A 16,548-nucleotide genomic window follows, 5' to 3' on the forward strand; every position below is an offset into this window, starting at 1 on the left:
TTATGAATGAATGTTGAAACTGAAATGACTTTTTAACTGGGATGATACCGGACAACTAAAAATTATGTTCCACTGATATTATTTTTTATCTTTTATTTTTGTTTGTTCTGCAGGTTAAGTGTGTTGGTTTAATTTAATGTGGTTAATTTCAATACAAATAATACAGAATAGCATGATAGAGCCAATTCAAGTATATTTCATTCATTACTTTACTCTTTACCACAACAAAAATTATTATATAACTTTTAATTTTGTTGATTTAATCATAATCGAAGTACTTTTTTTGTTTTCAGAGTCAGACGTTCATTATGACACCACATTTTCATGTTTCATTTCCTGCCTTGTATTTTTAAATATGAAATTGAAATAACAATATGAATTTGATTGTCTGCCACCTCCAACTCCCGTCGTCTGCCGCCTCGAACTCCAGTCGTCTGTCTTGTATTTTTAAATATGAGATTGAAATAACAACATGAATTTGATTGTCTGCCACCTCCAACTCCAGTCGTCTGCCTCCTCCAGCTCCAATAATCTGCCTTGTATTTTTATATATGAAATTGAAATAACAACATGAATTTGATTGTCTGCCACCTCCAACTCCCGTCGTCTGCCGCCTCTAACTCCTGTCGTCTGTCTTGTATTTTTAAATATGAGATTGAAATAACAACATGAATTTGATTGTCTGCCTCCTCCAGCTCCAATAATCTGCCTTGTATTTTTAAATATGAAATTGACATAACAACATGAATTTGATTGTCTGCCACCTCCAACTCCAGTCGTCTGCCGCCTCGAACTCCAGTCGTCTGTCTTGTATTTTTAAATATGAGATTGAAATAACAACATGAATTTGATTGTCTGCCACCTCCAACTCCAGTCATCTGCCGTCTCGAACTCCAGTCGTCTGTCTTGTATTTTTAAATATGAGATTGAAATAACAACATGAATTTGATTGTCTGCCACCTCCAGCTCCTATAATCTGCCTTGTATTTTTGAATATATGAAATTGTAATAACAACATGAATTTGATTGTCTGCCACCTCCAACTCCCGTCGTCTGCCGCCTCCAGCTCCAATAATCTGCCTTGTATTTCTAAATATGAGATTGAAATAACAACATGAATTTGATTGTCTGCCACCTCCAACTCCCGTCATCTGCCTCCTCCAGCTCCAATAATCCGCCTTGTATTTTTAAATATGAAATTGAAATAACAACATGAATTTGATTGTCTGCCACCTCCAACTCCAGTCGTCTGCCGCCTCTAACTCCAGTCGTCTGTCTTGTATTTTTAAATATGAGACTGAAATAACGACATGAATTTGATTGTCTGCCACCTCCAACTCCCGTCGACTGCCTCCTCCAGCTCCAATAATCTGCCTTGTATTTTAAATATGAAATTGAAGTAACAACATGAATTCGATCGTCAGTCTCCCCCAACTACTTCTGTATCATTGCTTGGACTTCGATGTATTTATTCAGTATCATTACCTGGATATTGCCTGTGTCTACATTCCATGCAGCCAACAACCCAGAGTGCCTAGATTTTGTTGTCTTCTGTCTTTTGCCACATATCAGCCATCTTATGGATTTAAGCGAGTCAGTACGTGAGTACCCTTTAATCTGTTCTCTTAGTGATGTTGAATGCAAAGCAATTATCAAATTTTCTAAAGTTCATTTCAATTTTAATGTAGTTTAATAGTTAGTCATATGATACATCTCTTCGAGATGTTCAGTTTGATATATGACATGCCCATGTTGCAGAAAGTTTGCAAAGTGTCGGTATTTATCGGCTTATTGTTTGTTATTATGTAATATGTTACGTAATATTCAATTTTGCATTTTCAGGTTAAGTTTTCTCTACCACTCTTATGTAGTTCTTGTTTTTAATTTTGCATTTTTATCACTGACCATGTTTGCATATATAAAGCGGCAAGCTTGTTTCTCCCGAGTACTGTTGGTGCCCAAATGTCTTGTCCAAGGATGCAAAAACATTGGGCAGTACATTTGCAAGTTGCATTTACTGACACTTGTTCAACTTTATTTCTAGCCCTGTTCATTGTTTTTTTGTTTTTTTTTTTTTTCTTCTCTCGAATACCAGTCATCTTTCGTCTGTTGCTCATTTGCCAATGCCAAATATTAAGTGCCTTCCCCAAGGACACAACTTTAGTGTCTAAATTCATACGTTTACGCTCCTTTCCTCTTGTTTTAACAATTTTTGTGTTCAAAATTAATCATAGCCATAGTATTGTAAGCATGCTCTGGAAGAAGACCACCCTCAAATCTGTTTTTAAAGTTATTATCCGTTCCTCGCGTCTTTTTTTTTCATTTTCTAGGGTTATGTAATTGCATGACGTTGCATAATATTGCATAATAATCATTTAATTTTTTAAAAATTTGCTTCGTCTTTCCTTTGCGATCATTTTGATATATGGTTTTATATGTATTCCACCCCAAATAACCGTGATTTTCCATTTCCCCCGCTTTTCGGTTGCTCTCTGGTCACAGTTTTAGTTTCTTTTTTCCTCTTAAATTATATTAAGTATTTTGGTCCACTTTTGCGGACTAATAATCCCGTAACTTTGGTTCTAATTGTCACATTGTCATAATTTTGGTACCATTGAAAAGTGTATTTCTTGCAGAATAGCATGAGACTATTTTGAAAACAATTGCTGCAATCTCAAATTTTCATGCAACTACCTACTTGTTAAAATTTCACGAAGTACGCACCGTGAACACCGATGTAACAATCCTTTGATCTACGTCATCAGGCAACCCATTGTTTCTTTCATCTTTTCCCATTCCCCCTTACTATCCCCCCATCCCCCCGCCCACCTCTCTCTCTCTCTCTCTCTCTCTCTCTCTCTCTCTCTCTCTCTCTCTCTCTCTCTCTCTCTCTCTCTCTCTCTCTCTCTCTCTCTCTCTCTCTCTCTCTCTCTTGTCATAGTGTTATCCCTATTCAAAACAATGAAAAATGAAACAAAACAAGAATAGTAAAAAAATGTAACTAGGAATCATATTATTTATTCAGCAACGGTTTTCACTTTATTATAATCAAAACAATGAAAACTGAAACAAAACAAGAATAGTAAAAAAAAAAATGTAACTAGGAATCATATTATTTATTCAGCGACTGGTTTTCCCTTTATTATAATCAAAACAATGAAAAATGAAACAAAACAAGAAGAGTAAACAAATGGAACTCGGAATCATATCATTTATCCAGCATTCAGAAATTAATGAGCAAATCAACTTTTAGACCTTCCAGATATGTCATGATTACCACTCATTTTGCCTTTATATGATGATCCAATCTGGTAAATGTCTCAGTAATGTTGTCACTCCATAGGTTGGTTATTTGTAGAGACAGTAACCACTATTGTTGGTGGAGATCTTGGACTTTTCAATTTACAAAATAATCATCCTTATTTAACACACAAGTAACACACTTTATAGTCACCTGGAACAACTACAAAAGACGTCTAACTTCTACGTCATGGCACAAGACCGAAGGGCTAGAACTCAGGTGGTTGCTGACTCGGATAAGTAAGTAAGTAAGTAAACACACAAGTAATTGATATTTCATAATTTGTAACATGCAACAATTTTCTCTCTTCTCAGTAATCTAATCACACAACTAAAATGGAGGAATTTTTAATGACTCTTGAGGCCAACACAGCTGATAAATATGTGAAATATGAATACGAGGCTCAGCATTTTGGATTTACCCCAATAACCTTTATAAATGGCAGTGAGTATTCAATAACAATAGTTAATCCATTTAATAAGTCACTTTTAACTCTTGACTTCACTTTTAATCCTCTTCGCTCCTTACAGAACAAAAGGCCTCTTCCGCTATCAGTTTCCATCATGGCTTTCTTTTTGATAGCCTCCCCTCTCTAGCTTTGTTTAATAAATTGAAGCTTTCATTTCTTTACTTACCGTTATTTTTTCCTTTGAGTCTCGAGCTTCAAGCAGCAACATTTTCATTATCCCAGGTGAGGTCATGTCTGCTTCGGGCACCTAATCTTTCGTGTCACTTGAGGGTTCCAATCCAAATTAGTGTAATATCTTCACTTGGAGATATGTTAGTCAATATAAAATTACATTGTGATATTATTATCATCATCATTATTATTATCATTATTATTATTATTTATTATTATTATTATTATTATTATTATTATTATTATTATTATTATTATTATTATTATTAGTATTATTATTAGTATTATAATTATTTCAATATTAGAGATGGCAATACTGCCACATTAAGGAAAAAAATGTGCCTACGCTTTACATTTACGACTTATCTTAGAATTAAAAAAAAAAACAAGGGTCCAGATAAAACATTGCTCTTCTTTTAGTTTTACTTTTATTATATTTGTGAATTGATTGTTTTTCCATCTTTTGTTTTCATTCCAAATTGTCATCTAATTGAAACAGAAAACAAAATATTTCATGAATTTTGCAAACTGTTCCTTGATGGAAGTGGTTAAGGTTCATTATATCAAAATATTTAATATTTTTTTAATATGTTATTATCTTGGGTTTGTTTGTTTTGCTTTTTCAGTGTACAACACAGTATGTGACCTGTACAGAGATGCGTTGCTAGCTTTTTTTACCAAACTTTCCGAGAAGGTTTGTTTGCTTTGATTGTTTGTTATTCTTTTGTAAAAAAAATTAAACTTTATGTTTAATAAGTTCTGTATGGTGAGCAATGACAAGTTGTGGTTGTAGTTGTGGTTTATTTGTATTAATTACTCATTAAACCTCCATGTGCAGCTATGTGGTCTAATGGTATGACACTAGTCTTCTTATCGGAAAGTACTGGGTTTGAGTCCGGCTATGAACAGTGCATAGTTGAGTCCTTGGAAAAGGCTCTTTACTCACATTTTCTCACCATACTCGGGGTGTAAATGTGTACTTGGCTGTTAACAGCTTTGTCTCTGTCTGAAAAATTGTAATATCGCCTAACAGGCATGATGTCTCGTCCTACGCGTCAAGTGTTGCTGTTGGATAGGAACCCATTGTAAAGGGCTTTGATCACATTTGGTGGATATTTTACTACATAAAAGCTCCTTTTTTTGTTGGTTTTTTTTCTTGTTTTTTATTTGCATTGAGCAATATATAGAAAATTACTCAACAAGCCCCCTGTAAGTTTGTTGAATTAACATCGTTTTGTCATTTTTTAGGTTTTATACAATGGCTCAAATAGAATTTCCTTATCATGTATTTTTAAAAATGAATAAATAAATAAAAAAGAAGATGTGGTAGTAGTTGTTAATCGGTATTGAGCAGTATATATAGTAAATTTCTCATTAAGCCTCTTATAAGTTTGATGACGTTAACATATTTCTTTCATTTTTTAGATATTATACAATGGCTCATTACAAATAATTTCATTAGTGTGTCATAAAATGAATAAATGAATGAGCAAAAAGGAAGAAGAATTTTTTTTAATGTATTTCTTTATAAAAGAACAGTTTCTGACTCAGTTGCAGCTGTAGCAATAGTTGCAGTTGTTTTTCTTCTATTAAGTAATTGTAGTAGTGATGGTGGTCGTAGTAGTAGAAGCAGTAGTTGTTGTTGCTGTTGTTGATGATGTAGTACTTAGTATATGAGTAGTAGTAGTAATAATGTATCATGAAATAGTAGCAGCTTATTGCAACTATGTGGTCTAGTGGTAAGACACTCACTTTCAGATCTTAGTGTCTTAATTTCGAGCCTCGGTCGGTGCAAAGTTGAGTCCTTGGCAAAGGCTCTTTACTCACATTCTCTCACTGTACTCATGTGTAAAATGAGTACCTGGCCATAAACAGCATTGTCCTGTCGAAAAAGGAAAATTAAAATGTACTAACGCCTAACAGGCGTCATGTCTCATTCTGCTTATGTGTTGCTGTTGGTCAGGGACCCTTTTTAAAATGCTTTGAGCACGTTTAGTGGATATTGCGCTATATAAAAGCTCAAGTGAAGTAGCAATTCCTGCAAAGATAATGTGAGTAAAAGTTTTGACTTGCCAGGGGGTAATTTACTTATTCCTACAGTATTTATATGTTTATGTGTTATAATTGATTTTCTAAGATTCATTTTTATTTTGATTCAATATCTTTAAAAAGAAAAAAAAAAATAAGACAATTCAATAAGAAAGGACCGCTGAAACAGTTTTATGTAATTATGATTTTTAATATTACCAGTAAAGAACCTGCGAAATTTGCGAGGAAATATATAGGCTATTACTATTTTGAACAGGCATTCATCTATTTTTGTTATTATGCTAATGTATTGTGAAAATTAACATAGATAGGGACAAATCTTTTGAGCGATCAACAACCAAAATCAATCCAGTACTAAGGTCTGTAGGTGAGCGCAAACTGAATCTGGCAACAGGGTGATCAGATGCAATTGTCAACGTCAAATGACCTATCATTATGCTCTAACAGATTTTCTAAATAATCCTTTAAGTCAACGAGTGATAGAATTACCATTAATATTTTTTAAAGTTAGTAATTAACTCTTATATAAATCTGTAAAAACAAGTTTTATGAATTTTTAATTTGCCAGTAATTCTCTGTTCGTGGGCAAATTTTTAACATGGGCTGTAAGGAACAATTTTTTACCCCAAACCCTAGTATTTCTTTTTTTACGAATAGATTTCTTTTTAACCTTTTTTCAGTATCCAGGAATAGCATCAGAAGAAGTGACCAAAGCCAGACATGCAGTGGGTCGCATGATTGATCAACAAATCAATCACACTTTTGATAAGTTGGAGGTCAGTGTTATTTGTTGTTTTTTTTTTTTTGTAGAGGTCTCCTGGCCGGAGTTCTTGGCTGGGAGGGAAACAGTCAAATGTATAGTATTAGTTTTTGAAGATATTTTGTTCCCCTTGTAAATCATGTCTCTGTAACTGTTGTGTACTGTCATGTTTGTGGTTTGAGTATCTTTTGTTAATATTTGAGTGTATTCCTTCTAGTGTGATTCTGTGCTTGTGTCTGGGTGAGACTCTTCGGTGATCTCATACTGCACACTGACAATGTGCTCTTGGAATCTACTTCTATTCCCTATTTGAACCGGTCCTTTTTGTCTTATCTTTTCTTTGGCACTATTACAAGCGCCGCAAACCTTTAAAAACAAAAATAAACGAATTGCTTGTTGGATAAAGGGGGTCCCGATAGCACTCGCTTCACAAGCAAAGGGACTGAGATCAATCCCGGGTTTAATCAAGATTTTTTTCTGACCCCTCTGTCCAACCAGCGGTGATTGGGTAGCTGGGTCTGTTAGATCTGGTGAAAGTACTTTGCAATAGACTAGCGTCCTATCAAATGGGAAGCAAGCAATTGCTATTGTCCGTCTCACGCTATAGAAACCGGGATAAACTCCAGCTCTATGGGCCTGATGGCTCTGGAGGACGACTTGTTGGATAAAGAGGCTGCTTGAAGGGAGAAATTGTGACCGACTCAATCTTGTAAAGCGCTTTGAGCACATTTAGTGGATATTGTGCTATATAAAAGCTCAATTTTTTAAAATTTTATTTTATTTATTTATTTTTTTTAAAACAATTTCTAGCTGGCCTTTAGATATTTTTGAAAAAGTGTGTATGAGACGAAGTACCCAATCATGGCTTGGTTGATAGGGGGATCAGAAAAAAATTCCCAACTCTCCCCTAACTAAAAACATGTCTGTTTATTGGTTTCTTGGTGCTTTATTAAGACCTCACTCCCCTCCATAGTTTTTTTTTTTTGCAAGTCTTTCCATGAATAATAAGTAGTCCAACTGTCTACTTAGCAATCAGATTGAACAAAAATGCCAATGATTGTATACTGTTAGAACATTTATATAGAGCAAAATTCACTAAACATACTCACAGCGCTTTACAATGGGTCCCCAGCCAACAGAAATATTTAACATGTAGGTCAAGACATGACGCTTGTTAGATGATGTTACCATTTTTTCCGGACTGAGACAATGCTGTTAATGGCCAGGTACTCATTTTACACCCGAGTGCGGTGATAGAATGCGAGTTAAGAGCCTTTTTCAAGGTCTCAACTATGCACCGATCAGAGCAGAACTCAAACCCTAGACTTTTGGGTCCAAAAGGCGAGTGTCATGTCACAAGACCACATAACCACACGTATAATGCAAATAATATCTAGGTTTTATTTTTATAATAGAATTCCCATTTTTATGTCAATGGCCTCGTTAGGTGTTCCTGTTGGAGAATGTCTTTACGATACCAGATGAATGTGTCTTGCCCAGAGATATGTGCCAACTCAACAGTAAAAAATTAAAAGAGGAAAAAGGTCCCTTGCAGGATAAAATAACTGAGCTCAGGAAACGAATCATTGCTGTGAGTATATAATTTAATTACGCCCTTCGGCCAAAATATCATTAGATACTGTCGCCTAGGCATTCAAAAATGAGCTTTTAAAAAATAGCTTTTATTTCGCGCAATATCCACTAAATGTGCTCAAAGAGCTTTACAAGGGGTCCTTGGCCAACAGCAACAGTTAACATTCAGGACGGGACATGACGCCTGTGAGGCGATGTTACAATTTTATCCGACAGAGACAATGCTGTTAACGGCCAGGTATTCATTTTACACCTGAGTACGGTGAGAGAATATGAGTAAAGAGGCTTCTCCAAGGACTCAACTTTGCGCCGAGCGAGGCTCGAACCCAGGACCTTCTGATCCGAAAGGGAGTGTGATACCACTAAGACCACATAGCCGCACTGTAGTTTTATGAAGGAATATAAATAATTCATCAAGCAAGATGTCTGATGTCAACAGGATTCACCCAAGTTGTCCAAAGTGAGCAAATTAGGGGTTAATAATCTTGAACAAAGAAAAAAATGAAAATGTCTGAAGCGAGACTTGAACTTGGAATCTTCTAGGTCACAGTGCAATGCCTTCACCACTCGGCCATATGTATATAACTCATATGTAATTTACTTACTTACTTACTTATCCGAACCAGCGACCACCTGAGCTCTAGCCCTTCGGTCTTGTGCCATGACGTAGAAGTTAGACGTCTTTTGTAGTTGTTCCAGGTGACTATAAAGTGTGTTACTGATGCTTGGATTTGGTGGGAGGAATGTGCATCTCAGATCTTCAAGAGGTTGACATTCAAGCAAGTGGTGTGTTACTGTTTCATTGGGGTGTTGACATAGGGGGCAGGAGGGGGATGTGTCTTTTGTAATTTTGCTTAAATGGTTGTTGAGCGGTATGTGTTGTGTTCTTAGTTGAAAGATGATGCTTTGCTGGTGTCTTCTGAGCTTATTTAGGCAATCAGTCTTTACAGGAGTGGTCATATGGGAAAACATACATCTACCCGTGGTGCTCATTGCCCAACTGTTCATCCATTCTTCTCTCTTATTTGTTTTGATTATTTGTTTCGCTGTGTCTAAGGATACTGGAAATGATGGTTGTAAAAGTGTTGATCCGAGTCTGGCTAGTCTGTCTGCATTGTCATTTCCTGGTATATTTGAATGTCCCTGTATCCACTGGAGAGATAAGTCTACTCTGTGTGTTGTAAGGAACTCATCTGGTTGAGATCTTAAACTATTGAACGTTGAGGAGAGTTTATCTAAATCGAGAGCTTGGAGAACCGATTTGGAGTCTGTGAAGATGACAGTGTTTTGAAGTTTTGAAGGGTTTAGCTGGAAAACAGAAGAGAGGTGTCGCAGTGAGGCTTCTATTGCAACTGCCTCTGCCTCGTAGTTTGAGCAGGAGCTTCTGCAAGAATTGTGGATTTTATCACAGGTTTTATCTGGGTATTCTCATATGTAATTTACCTCACTTTATTTTACTGATTTTCGCTTGCTGAATGTTTTCATTCCTGTCCACCACTGGACATAACACTGGGTGGGGTCCTGGCTTCCCATGGTGGGTGGAAAGCTCACTTTTGCTGTGTCTTCTATCACACTATATCTGTTTTGTGTGTTGCTTTCTGTCTTTGTCTTGGAAGAATGGGATTGCTTGTTTTTGTCCTGGCCCTTGCTGGATTCCTTGGCTGAGTAGAAAACAGTCAAATGTATAGTTTTAGTTTTGGGAGGTGATATTTTTTCCCTTGTAAATCATCTCTCTGTAATGTACTGATTGTTATATTCTTTTTTTTTAACATATCTTGTAAACATTTTCAAAAAATTGGGGGAAAAAACTTGGGCATTTCCTAATTTAGGCAAAACGAGATGTGATGTATAAAATGGTTTTCTTTCAATTAAATATAAACTGCTAATAAAATAACAGCGACAGCATAGAGCGAGTATCTTTTTCAATGGCAGCCCATTTCATGAGCTGAAATATTTAATAGAAAGGGGGGGGGGGGGGGAGGCTAATAAGCTTGGATTTGAAAAAATTCTAGGGAAAAAAATAGACTGTTGTTTGGGGCATCTATTTGATGCAATAGAGTACTTGGAAAAGAACCCTTACTCACATTTTCTCACTCACAGTGATCAGTGTAAAATTATTACCTGACCTGTAACAGTGAATGTCTCTGTCACAAAAAAAAAAAAGAAATGTGATAGAGCCACAGACATCATGTCTTCTCTTAGATGTCAAGTGTTGTTGTTGACTTGGGACCCCTTGTAAAGCGCTGTGAGCACATCGTTGTCGATATTACACTTTATTGAGGGTCTAGTTTTTATTTCTCTGTTTTTTCCTGTTTTATTTTCATTTTTTCCCAGGGGAGAGAAACTGTGTGCATTTGATGTCATCAATTGTTGTTATGTTATGCATTGATATTTTGTTTTTGTGTTTTGATTATTTCAATTTGGAACTCGCTATAGTTGAGCTTTAAAGTTAAAGTTGAGCTTTTATATAGTTTAATATTCACTTAATGTGCTCAAAGAGCTTTACATGGGGTCCCTGACCAATAGCAACACTTAACATATAGGACGAGACCTGATGCCTGTTTTCCAACAGAGACAACGCTGTTAACAGCCAGGTACTCATTTTACACCTGAGAACAGTGAGAGAATGTGAGTAAAGAGCCTTTTCTAGGGACTCAACTATGCGCCAAATGAGGCTCAAACCCAGGACCTTCGGATCTGAAATCAAGTAACATACCACTAGACCACATAGCCGCACACCAAACTCGCTACCTAGCTCAGTGTGGTTCTCTTCAAATCTTGGGGTTTTCATGAACAACAAAACCCATATTTTCTCAAAGTGTTTACTCTGATGTGTTTACAACAAGATATGAAGTGAGTAGAAAAGTGCCAGAAGACAATAGAGAATAAAAAATTTTTTTTCGCGGCGGTGGTGGGGTTTGAACCTGCGACCTTATTGGTACGACAACTCCGCCTGGCAGGTGAGAGCGTGGCTCTACCGTGTGAGCTATCCACGAACACAAAAATATTCGTTTCAAACTCAAAGTCATTTCTAGATCCCTCTCTCACCCACTTCTTGAGACCGCCGATTCGTTCACCACCATCGCGAAGTAATGTTGACCAGCAGTTAAGCTTAATAGCCAATATTCTCATCACAAACATATAACATAGAAACGATTGAGACATTGAGTATGCTCCGGTGTATGGGGTGAATTTTTAATTCAGAAAAGTGAGTGGAGCAGGCACTTATGTTGGTAACAACAAGATATGAAGTGAGTAGAAAAGTGCCAGAAGACAATAGAGAATAAAAAATTTTTTATTCTCTATTGTCTTCTGGCACTTTTCTTACTCACTTCATATCTTGTTGTTACCAACATAAGTGCCTGCTCCACTCACTTTTCTGACTCTGATGTGTTTTAATCCAGACAGTGTGTGCCCGAGCGAGTGTGTGTCTGCGAGTTTGTCGCATTGTGTGCATAGGAAACAGTGTGTTATGTTTACGCCTATGTATATGTGTTTACGGCTATGTGTATGTAAAGTGCTGTATAAGAAATAGTAATTATATGGGTTTTTGTTTTTCAATGTACATTCCAGTTAAAATATGCCAACGCTGTATTGTCCAAGCAGTTAAAACATGGAGAGGCCTTTAATGAACAGCTGAAGTCAATTTTGAAAAATTACAAAAGTTTAGCTGAGGTTACAGGTGAGAGAACAATTATAATATTTTGATGAAATTGATAAAGTTCTTAAAATTATATGCAAAGAAAGACAATATCATATCAGTAGGAAATTATCATTACTGGGTAACTGATTTTGACATTTTTAAGTTGGCAAGTATGCTAAACAGTACCCTTATCAGACCACCTTTTTGACAAATTGACATTATCATCACTGGGTTACTGATTTTGACATTTCTAAGTAGACAAGTGTGCTAAACAGTCCCTTATCAGACCGGCAGAATTGCTTTTTTTTTTTTTTAAAGCTTCGTGATTAATGCTAAAATTACCTACTTATTTTGTTTTTAAAACTCAATATTTATATCTGTTACTCTGTACCAGGTGGACAAAACATGAAAGATTACCTATCCTACTTCAGTGACAGCATTCTTACAGCCTTCAAAAAGTCTCGGGAGTAATCATCCCTCTACAAACCAGCAACATGTGCAGTGAAAGTATTGCATACGATTTGAATTTGGGTCAGAATTAACATATTATTATAATGAAGATATAGAAATTATTGATGAGTGCTTTGAGAAGGCCAGAGAAAGAGCATTATATATTGCAAGCTCAGGATAATGCAAAACGTTTTCGAAAAGTTATGTACAAAAATGAATATAATTGCTTTAACTCACTCAACCCTAACACCGACTATATCCGTATACCCAGGGTTACTTTTACCCCATGCCTATTTATTACATTTTTCTGAGACAATTTATAGGCGTAGTATCAAATCTATTGTTCTTAATGTTTACATGTTAATGGTAGTTGAATAAAAATATCTCTGCACCTGCTCATTTTTAATACATTTTTTCCAATATGGAAAAGTAGCAAAAATCTCTAGGATTGAGTGAGTTCAAAGAGAACAAAATACCAAAACACGGAAACTTTTCAAGCTCAAAGCCCTTCTCCTGCTAACATAATCTATTAATTTTTTTAATTACTTTTGTTATTGACTGACAAAGGATTTTGAGCCCAAAACATTCAATTTTGGGTATTTTGTTCTTATTTTGGGATTTAAAAAAGTTTTTTTTTGTTCATTTCTTTTTATAGTCCACAGCATCCAGCAGTTTAGTATCACTAAAACTATCAATTTTTTTTTTTATTAACAACGTTTGAAATAATAATAGTAATAATAATATATCTTTATTGTCCTCAAAAAAAGTGGCAATTTGTCATTTGGTTACACATTTATAACAAAACAATATTGACATAGACACACTCACACAGATGCACATTTGTAACATAGTAGTCATCGAAATAAATAAATCAAAAAAAATATATATAAAAAATATAAACAAACAAACCGGCATCAACAACAACATTATCATCATCATCATCACCATCTTCTTCATCATCATCACAACAACCTTCTTTCCTAATATTTTCGTTACAATCCTTCACTTTCACCATTCCCCTATAACACCATTCACCATCTTCATCATACTCCATATTATATTATTCCTGTAACTAGCTATGATTGATAGTTTCATGGTCTGTGTGTCACTTTTCCTGTTACCCTGGACCATTTCATTCCTGACCATATTTCGTGACGAGACATGATGCCTGTTAGGCGATATTACAATTTTTTCTAACAGAGACAATGCTGTTGACGACCAGGTACTCATTTTACATCTGAGTACGGTGAGAGAATATGAGTAAAGAGTCTTTTCCAAGGACTCAACTATGCACCAAGCGAGGCTCGAACCCGGGACCACCGATCTGAAGCAAGTGTCGTACCACTAGACCACGAATCTGCACAAGAGAAAGACCATAATTAGACCCTAAAATCGAAGCAGTTCAGTAATTTTTTTTTTACCAAGATTGGATAAATAAAATTATGGTGCCTTCGAAAATTGATGCTTTCTGTCTTGTTTTGTTGTGTCACAAATCATACTTTTTACGTTTTTGAAAAGTAAACGCATTGATAGATTGCTTTTGGTACCTATCTCCCTCTCTGATCTTTACCCCCTCAGTCTGAATGAGACGTTTGGGTGATCTCAAACTAAGTACACTGATAAGATGCTCTTGGAATCTACATCTGTTCCCTATTTGAACTACTGGGTGGGGTTCCTAATCTCCCATAGTGGGCAGGGAGGTACTTGCTGTGTCTTCTACTTCTATCCCCCTGTATCTGTTTTCCAATTGCTTTATGTCTTTGTCTTGGAATGAGATTACTTGGTTTGTCCTGACCCTGGCCGGAGTCCTTGGCTGGGAGGGAAACAGTCAAATGTATAGTTGGTTTTGGGAGATGATATTTTTTTCCTAGTAAATCATCTCTCTGTTATGCATTGTATTATGTTTTGTTTACATGTTATGTATGATTTGTAAACATTTGAGTGTGTTCCTCTTAGTTGGGACCTGTGCTTGTGTCTGGATGAGACTTTTAGGTGTCCTCAAACCAAGTACTTTGATAGTGTGCTTTTGGAATCTACATCTGTTCCCTATTTGAACTAATTCCCCTTTGTCTTACCTTTTTACTGGCGCTGATATAACCTTAATGTGTTGCAAGCGCCGTAAAACCCTCAAAAACAAAAAGTATTTTAACTAATTCCCCTTTGTCTTTCAAAAATATTTAAATGATACTTCTTTTTTCAAAAATCTGATTTTAGTGTAATTTAACGTTAGATCATTTGACGTCACAAGTTATTATTGTAAACTTGATATCATTACGCGATACTACTTAGGAAGAAGGGTGGAATAATATTATATAGATAGTATGCGCTTGACTAAGAAGCTCATAACATTGCCATCCGGAAGTATAACGGACCAACACACCAAACTCTGTGTACCTGTAGTGTTCTATTCTCTCAATATAAACACTAATAGTAATTAATAAACAAACTCAATCAAATGTAGAGTTAGACATATCTTTATTTCAATACTACAAAGTTATATCACGTCTTACTTCAGTCATGGCGTACAGCTCACTCCCTACATATACATCCATACATTCATTTTATTACTCTTTCTCTCATTCCAGGCTGAGGTTTCCCCGCCCATCCTTATAGGAACGGCCCATCATAAGTGGTTGCCAATTGTAACCTTTTTAAACTAATATTACTAACACTACATCACTTCCCCCATGAAAAAATGAAATTGTCAAATTTCATATTAACACTTAGATAACATCAATACATGTGAAGTATCAAAGAAAGTAGTAAATGGCATTCATAATAGGAAAATGAAATATAGAAACATACTTGTATCTTTTAAAGTATACCGCTATGTCCCTATAATTTAACTGTAAAATACTTTATTCTTCTCCCCCCTTCTTTCAAATAAAAAAAAGTCAAAACTCTTTTTATTCATTTATTTATTATTTTTTTTTAACAACAACTTATTAATGTTGAAACACAGACAGCTTATATAATGCTTACTTTAGAAAAAAAAAATCGCTTAAGAATTATAACAGCAGATTAGTTCAGTATTAAAACAAAAATTATAAGAACATTAGTAGCAAATTTATTACTTTAAAAAGACAAACTCCTCTTAAACATAAATGAGAAAAAAAAATATTAATAATAATCAAATTCATCTTGGAAGCGAAGTGGAGCGTTCCTACTTCGTCCCGATTTTCTGACTCTGATGTCAGGTATCTGATTGTTATCATTGTGTGCATCATCGTCGTCACATGTATCAATACAAACATCATCATCAACATTAGTATTATCAACATTGTCATTATTAGCATTGGTATATACATCATTATCTTCATCAACCACACTTTTGTGATTGTTTTGTGTCATGTTATCATCATCGTCATTATTACGATATTTTACAACATGAGAACTGTTTCTTTTGTACTGAACGTCAGGATTGTTTTCAGACTCAATAACACAACTGTTTCCTGTCTTTTGTATCAACCTGTATGGTTCGTTTTCAAAAGGAGTGTCCAATTTGTTTTGTCTCCTTTGTTTCAAAAGTACCTTATCGCCCACTTGTAAATTTCTTTCACAAGCATTTCTCTTTTGATCAACGTATTCTTTATTTTTGACCTTTTGACTTCTGTCGCGATCTCTAATTTCTTCGATGTCAAGCGTATCATGTTCTTGCAAATTTAAACTTGGCAGTTTGGTTTTAAGTTTGCGTTTGAAAAGCAATTGTGAAGGAGGTACTCCTGTCACTGAGTGGGGTGTATTGCGATACGCAAAAATGTATTTGTACATTTCTTTTTTCCAGTCTTTACCCGATGCTTTTGCAATTCGCATTCTTTTTAGTAGTGATCTATTTTGCCGCTCTACCTCGCCATTCGCAGCGGGGTGCAGTGGGGTGACTAGCCTTTGTTTCATGTTGCAAGAACTCAAATACTGTTTCATATCACTAGATGTGAACTCTTGTGCATTATCACTCATAAGTACTTCAGGATAACCATGAGTAAAGAAAATATTTTCAAGAACATCAATTACAGTTTTAGTGTCTTTCTTCTTTGTAATTGCTACTTCATAAAATCTGCTATAAAGATCAATCACTACTAAGACATAGCCTTCTCCTTCTATTGGACCTAGAA

The 16,548-nt window shown here is 35.4% G+C and overlaps 1 protein-coding gene across 3 annotated transcripts in view; it reads left to right on the plus strand.

Moving 5' to 3' along the window:
- The window catches only part of LOC144970070 (protein MIS12 homolog), a 14,798-nt gene extending 904 nt beyond the window's left edge, over nt 1-13,894 (plus strand). For 2 of the 3 annotated variants that reach the window (XM_078909273.1, XM_078909276.1), the window contains exons 2-7: nt 3,616-3,745; nt 4,568-4,635; nt 6,671-6,766; nt 8,198-8,341; nt 11,917-12,025; nt 12,381-13,894. In XM_078909273.1, the coding sequence (XP_078765399.1) occupies nt 3,637-3,745; nt 4,568-4,635; nt 6,671-6,766; nt 8,198-8,341; nt 11,917-12,025; nt 12,381-12,457 (603 nt within the window). In that variant the 5' untranslated portion in view covers nt 3,616-3,636 and the 3' untranslated portion in view covers nt 12,458-13,894. Of the gene's footprint in view, nt 1-895; nt 1,602-3,615; nt 3,746-4,567; nt 4,636-6,670; nt 6,767-8,197; nt 8,342-11,916; nt 12,026-12,380 lie in introns of those variants that run through there. The other variant, XM_078909275.1, reaches the window with a different exon arrangement.
- The last annotated feature ends 2,654 nt before the right edge of the window (nt 13,895-16,548 follow it).

The sequence above is a fragment of the Berghia stephanieae genome, chromosome 4 (genome assembly GCF_034508935.2).
Source record: "Berghia stephanieae isolate SIO BIC M18660-M18661 chromosome 4, UCSD_Bste_1.3, whole genome shotgun sequence".
NCBI lineage: Eukaryota > Metazoa > Mollusca > Gastropoda > Nudibranchia > Aeolidiidae > Berghia > Berghia stephanieae.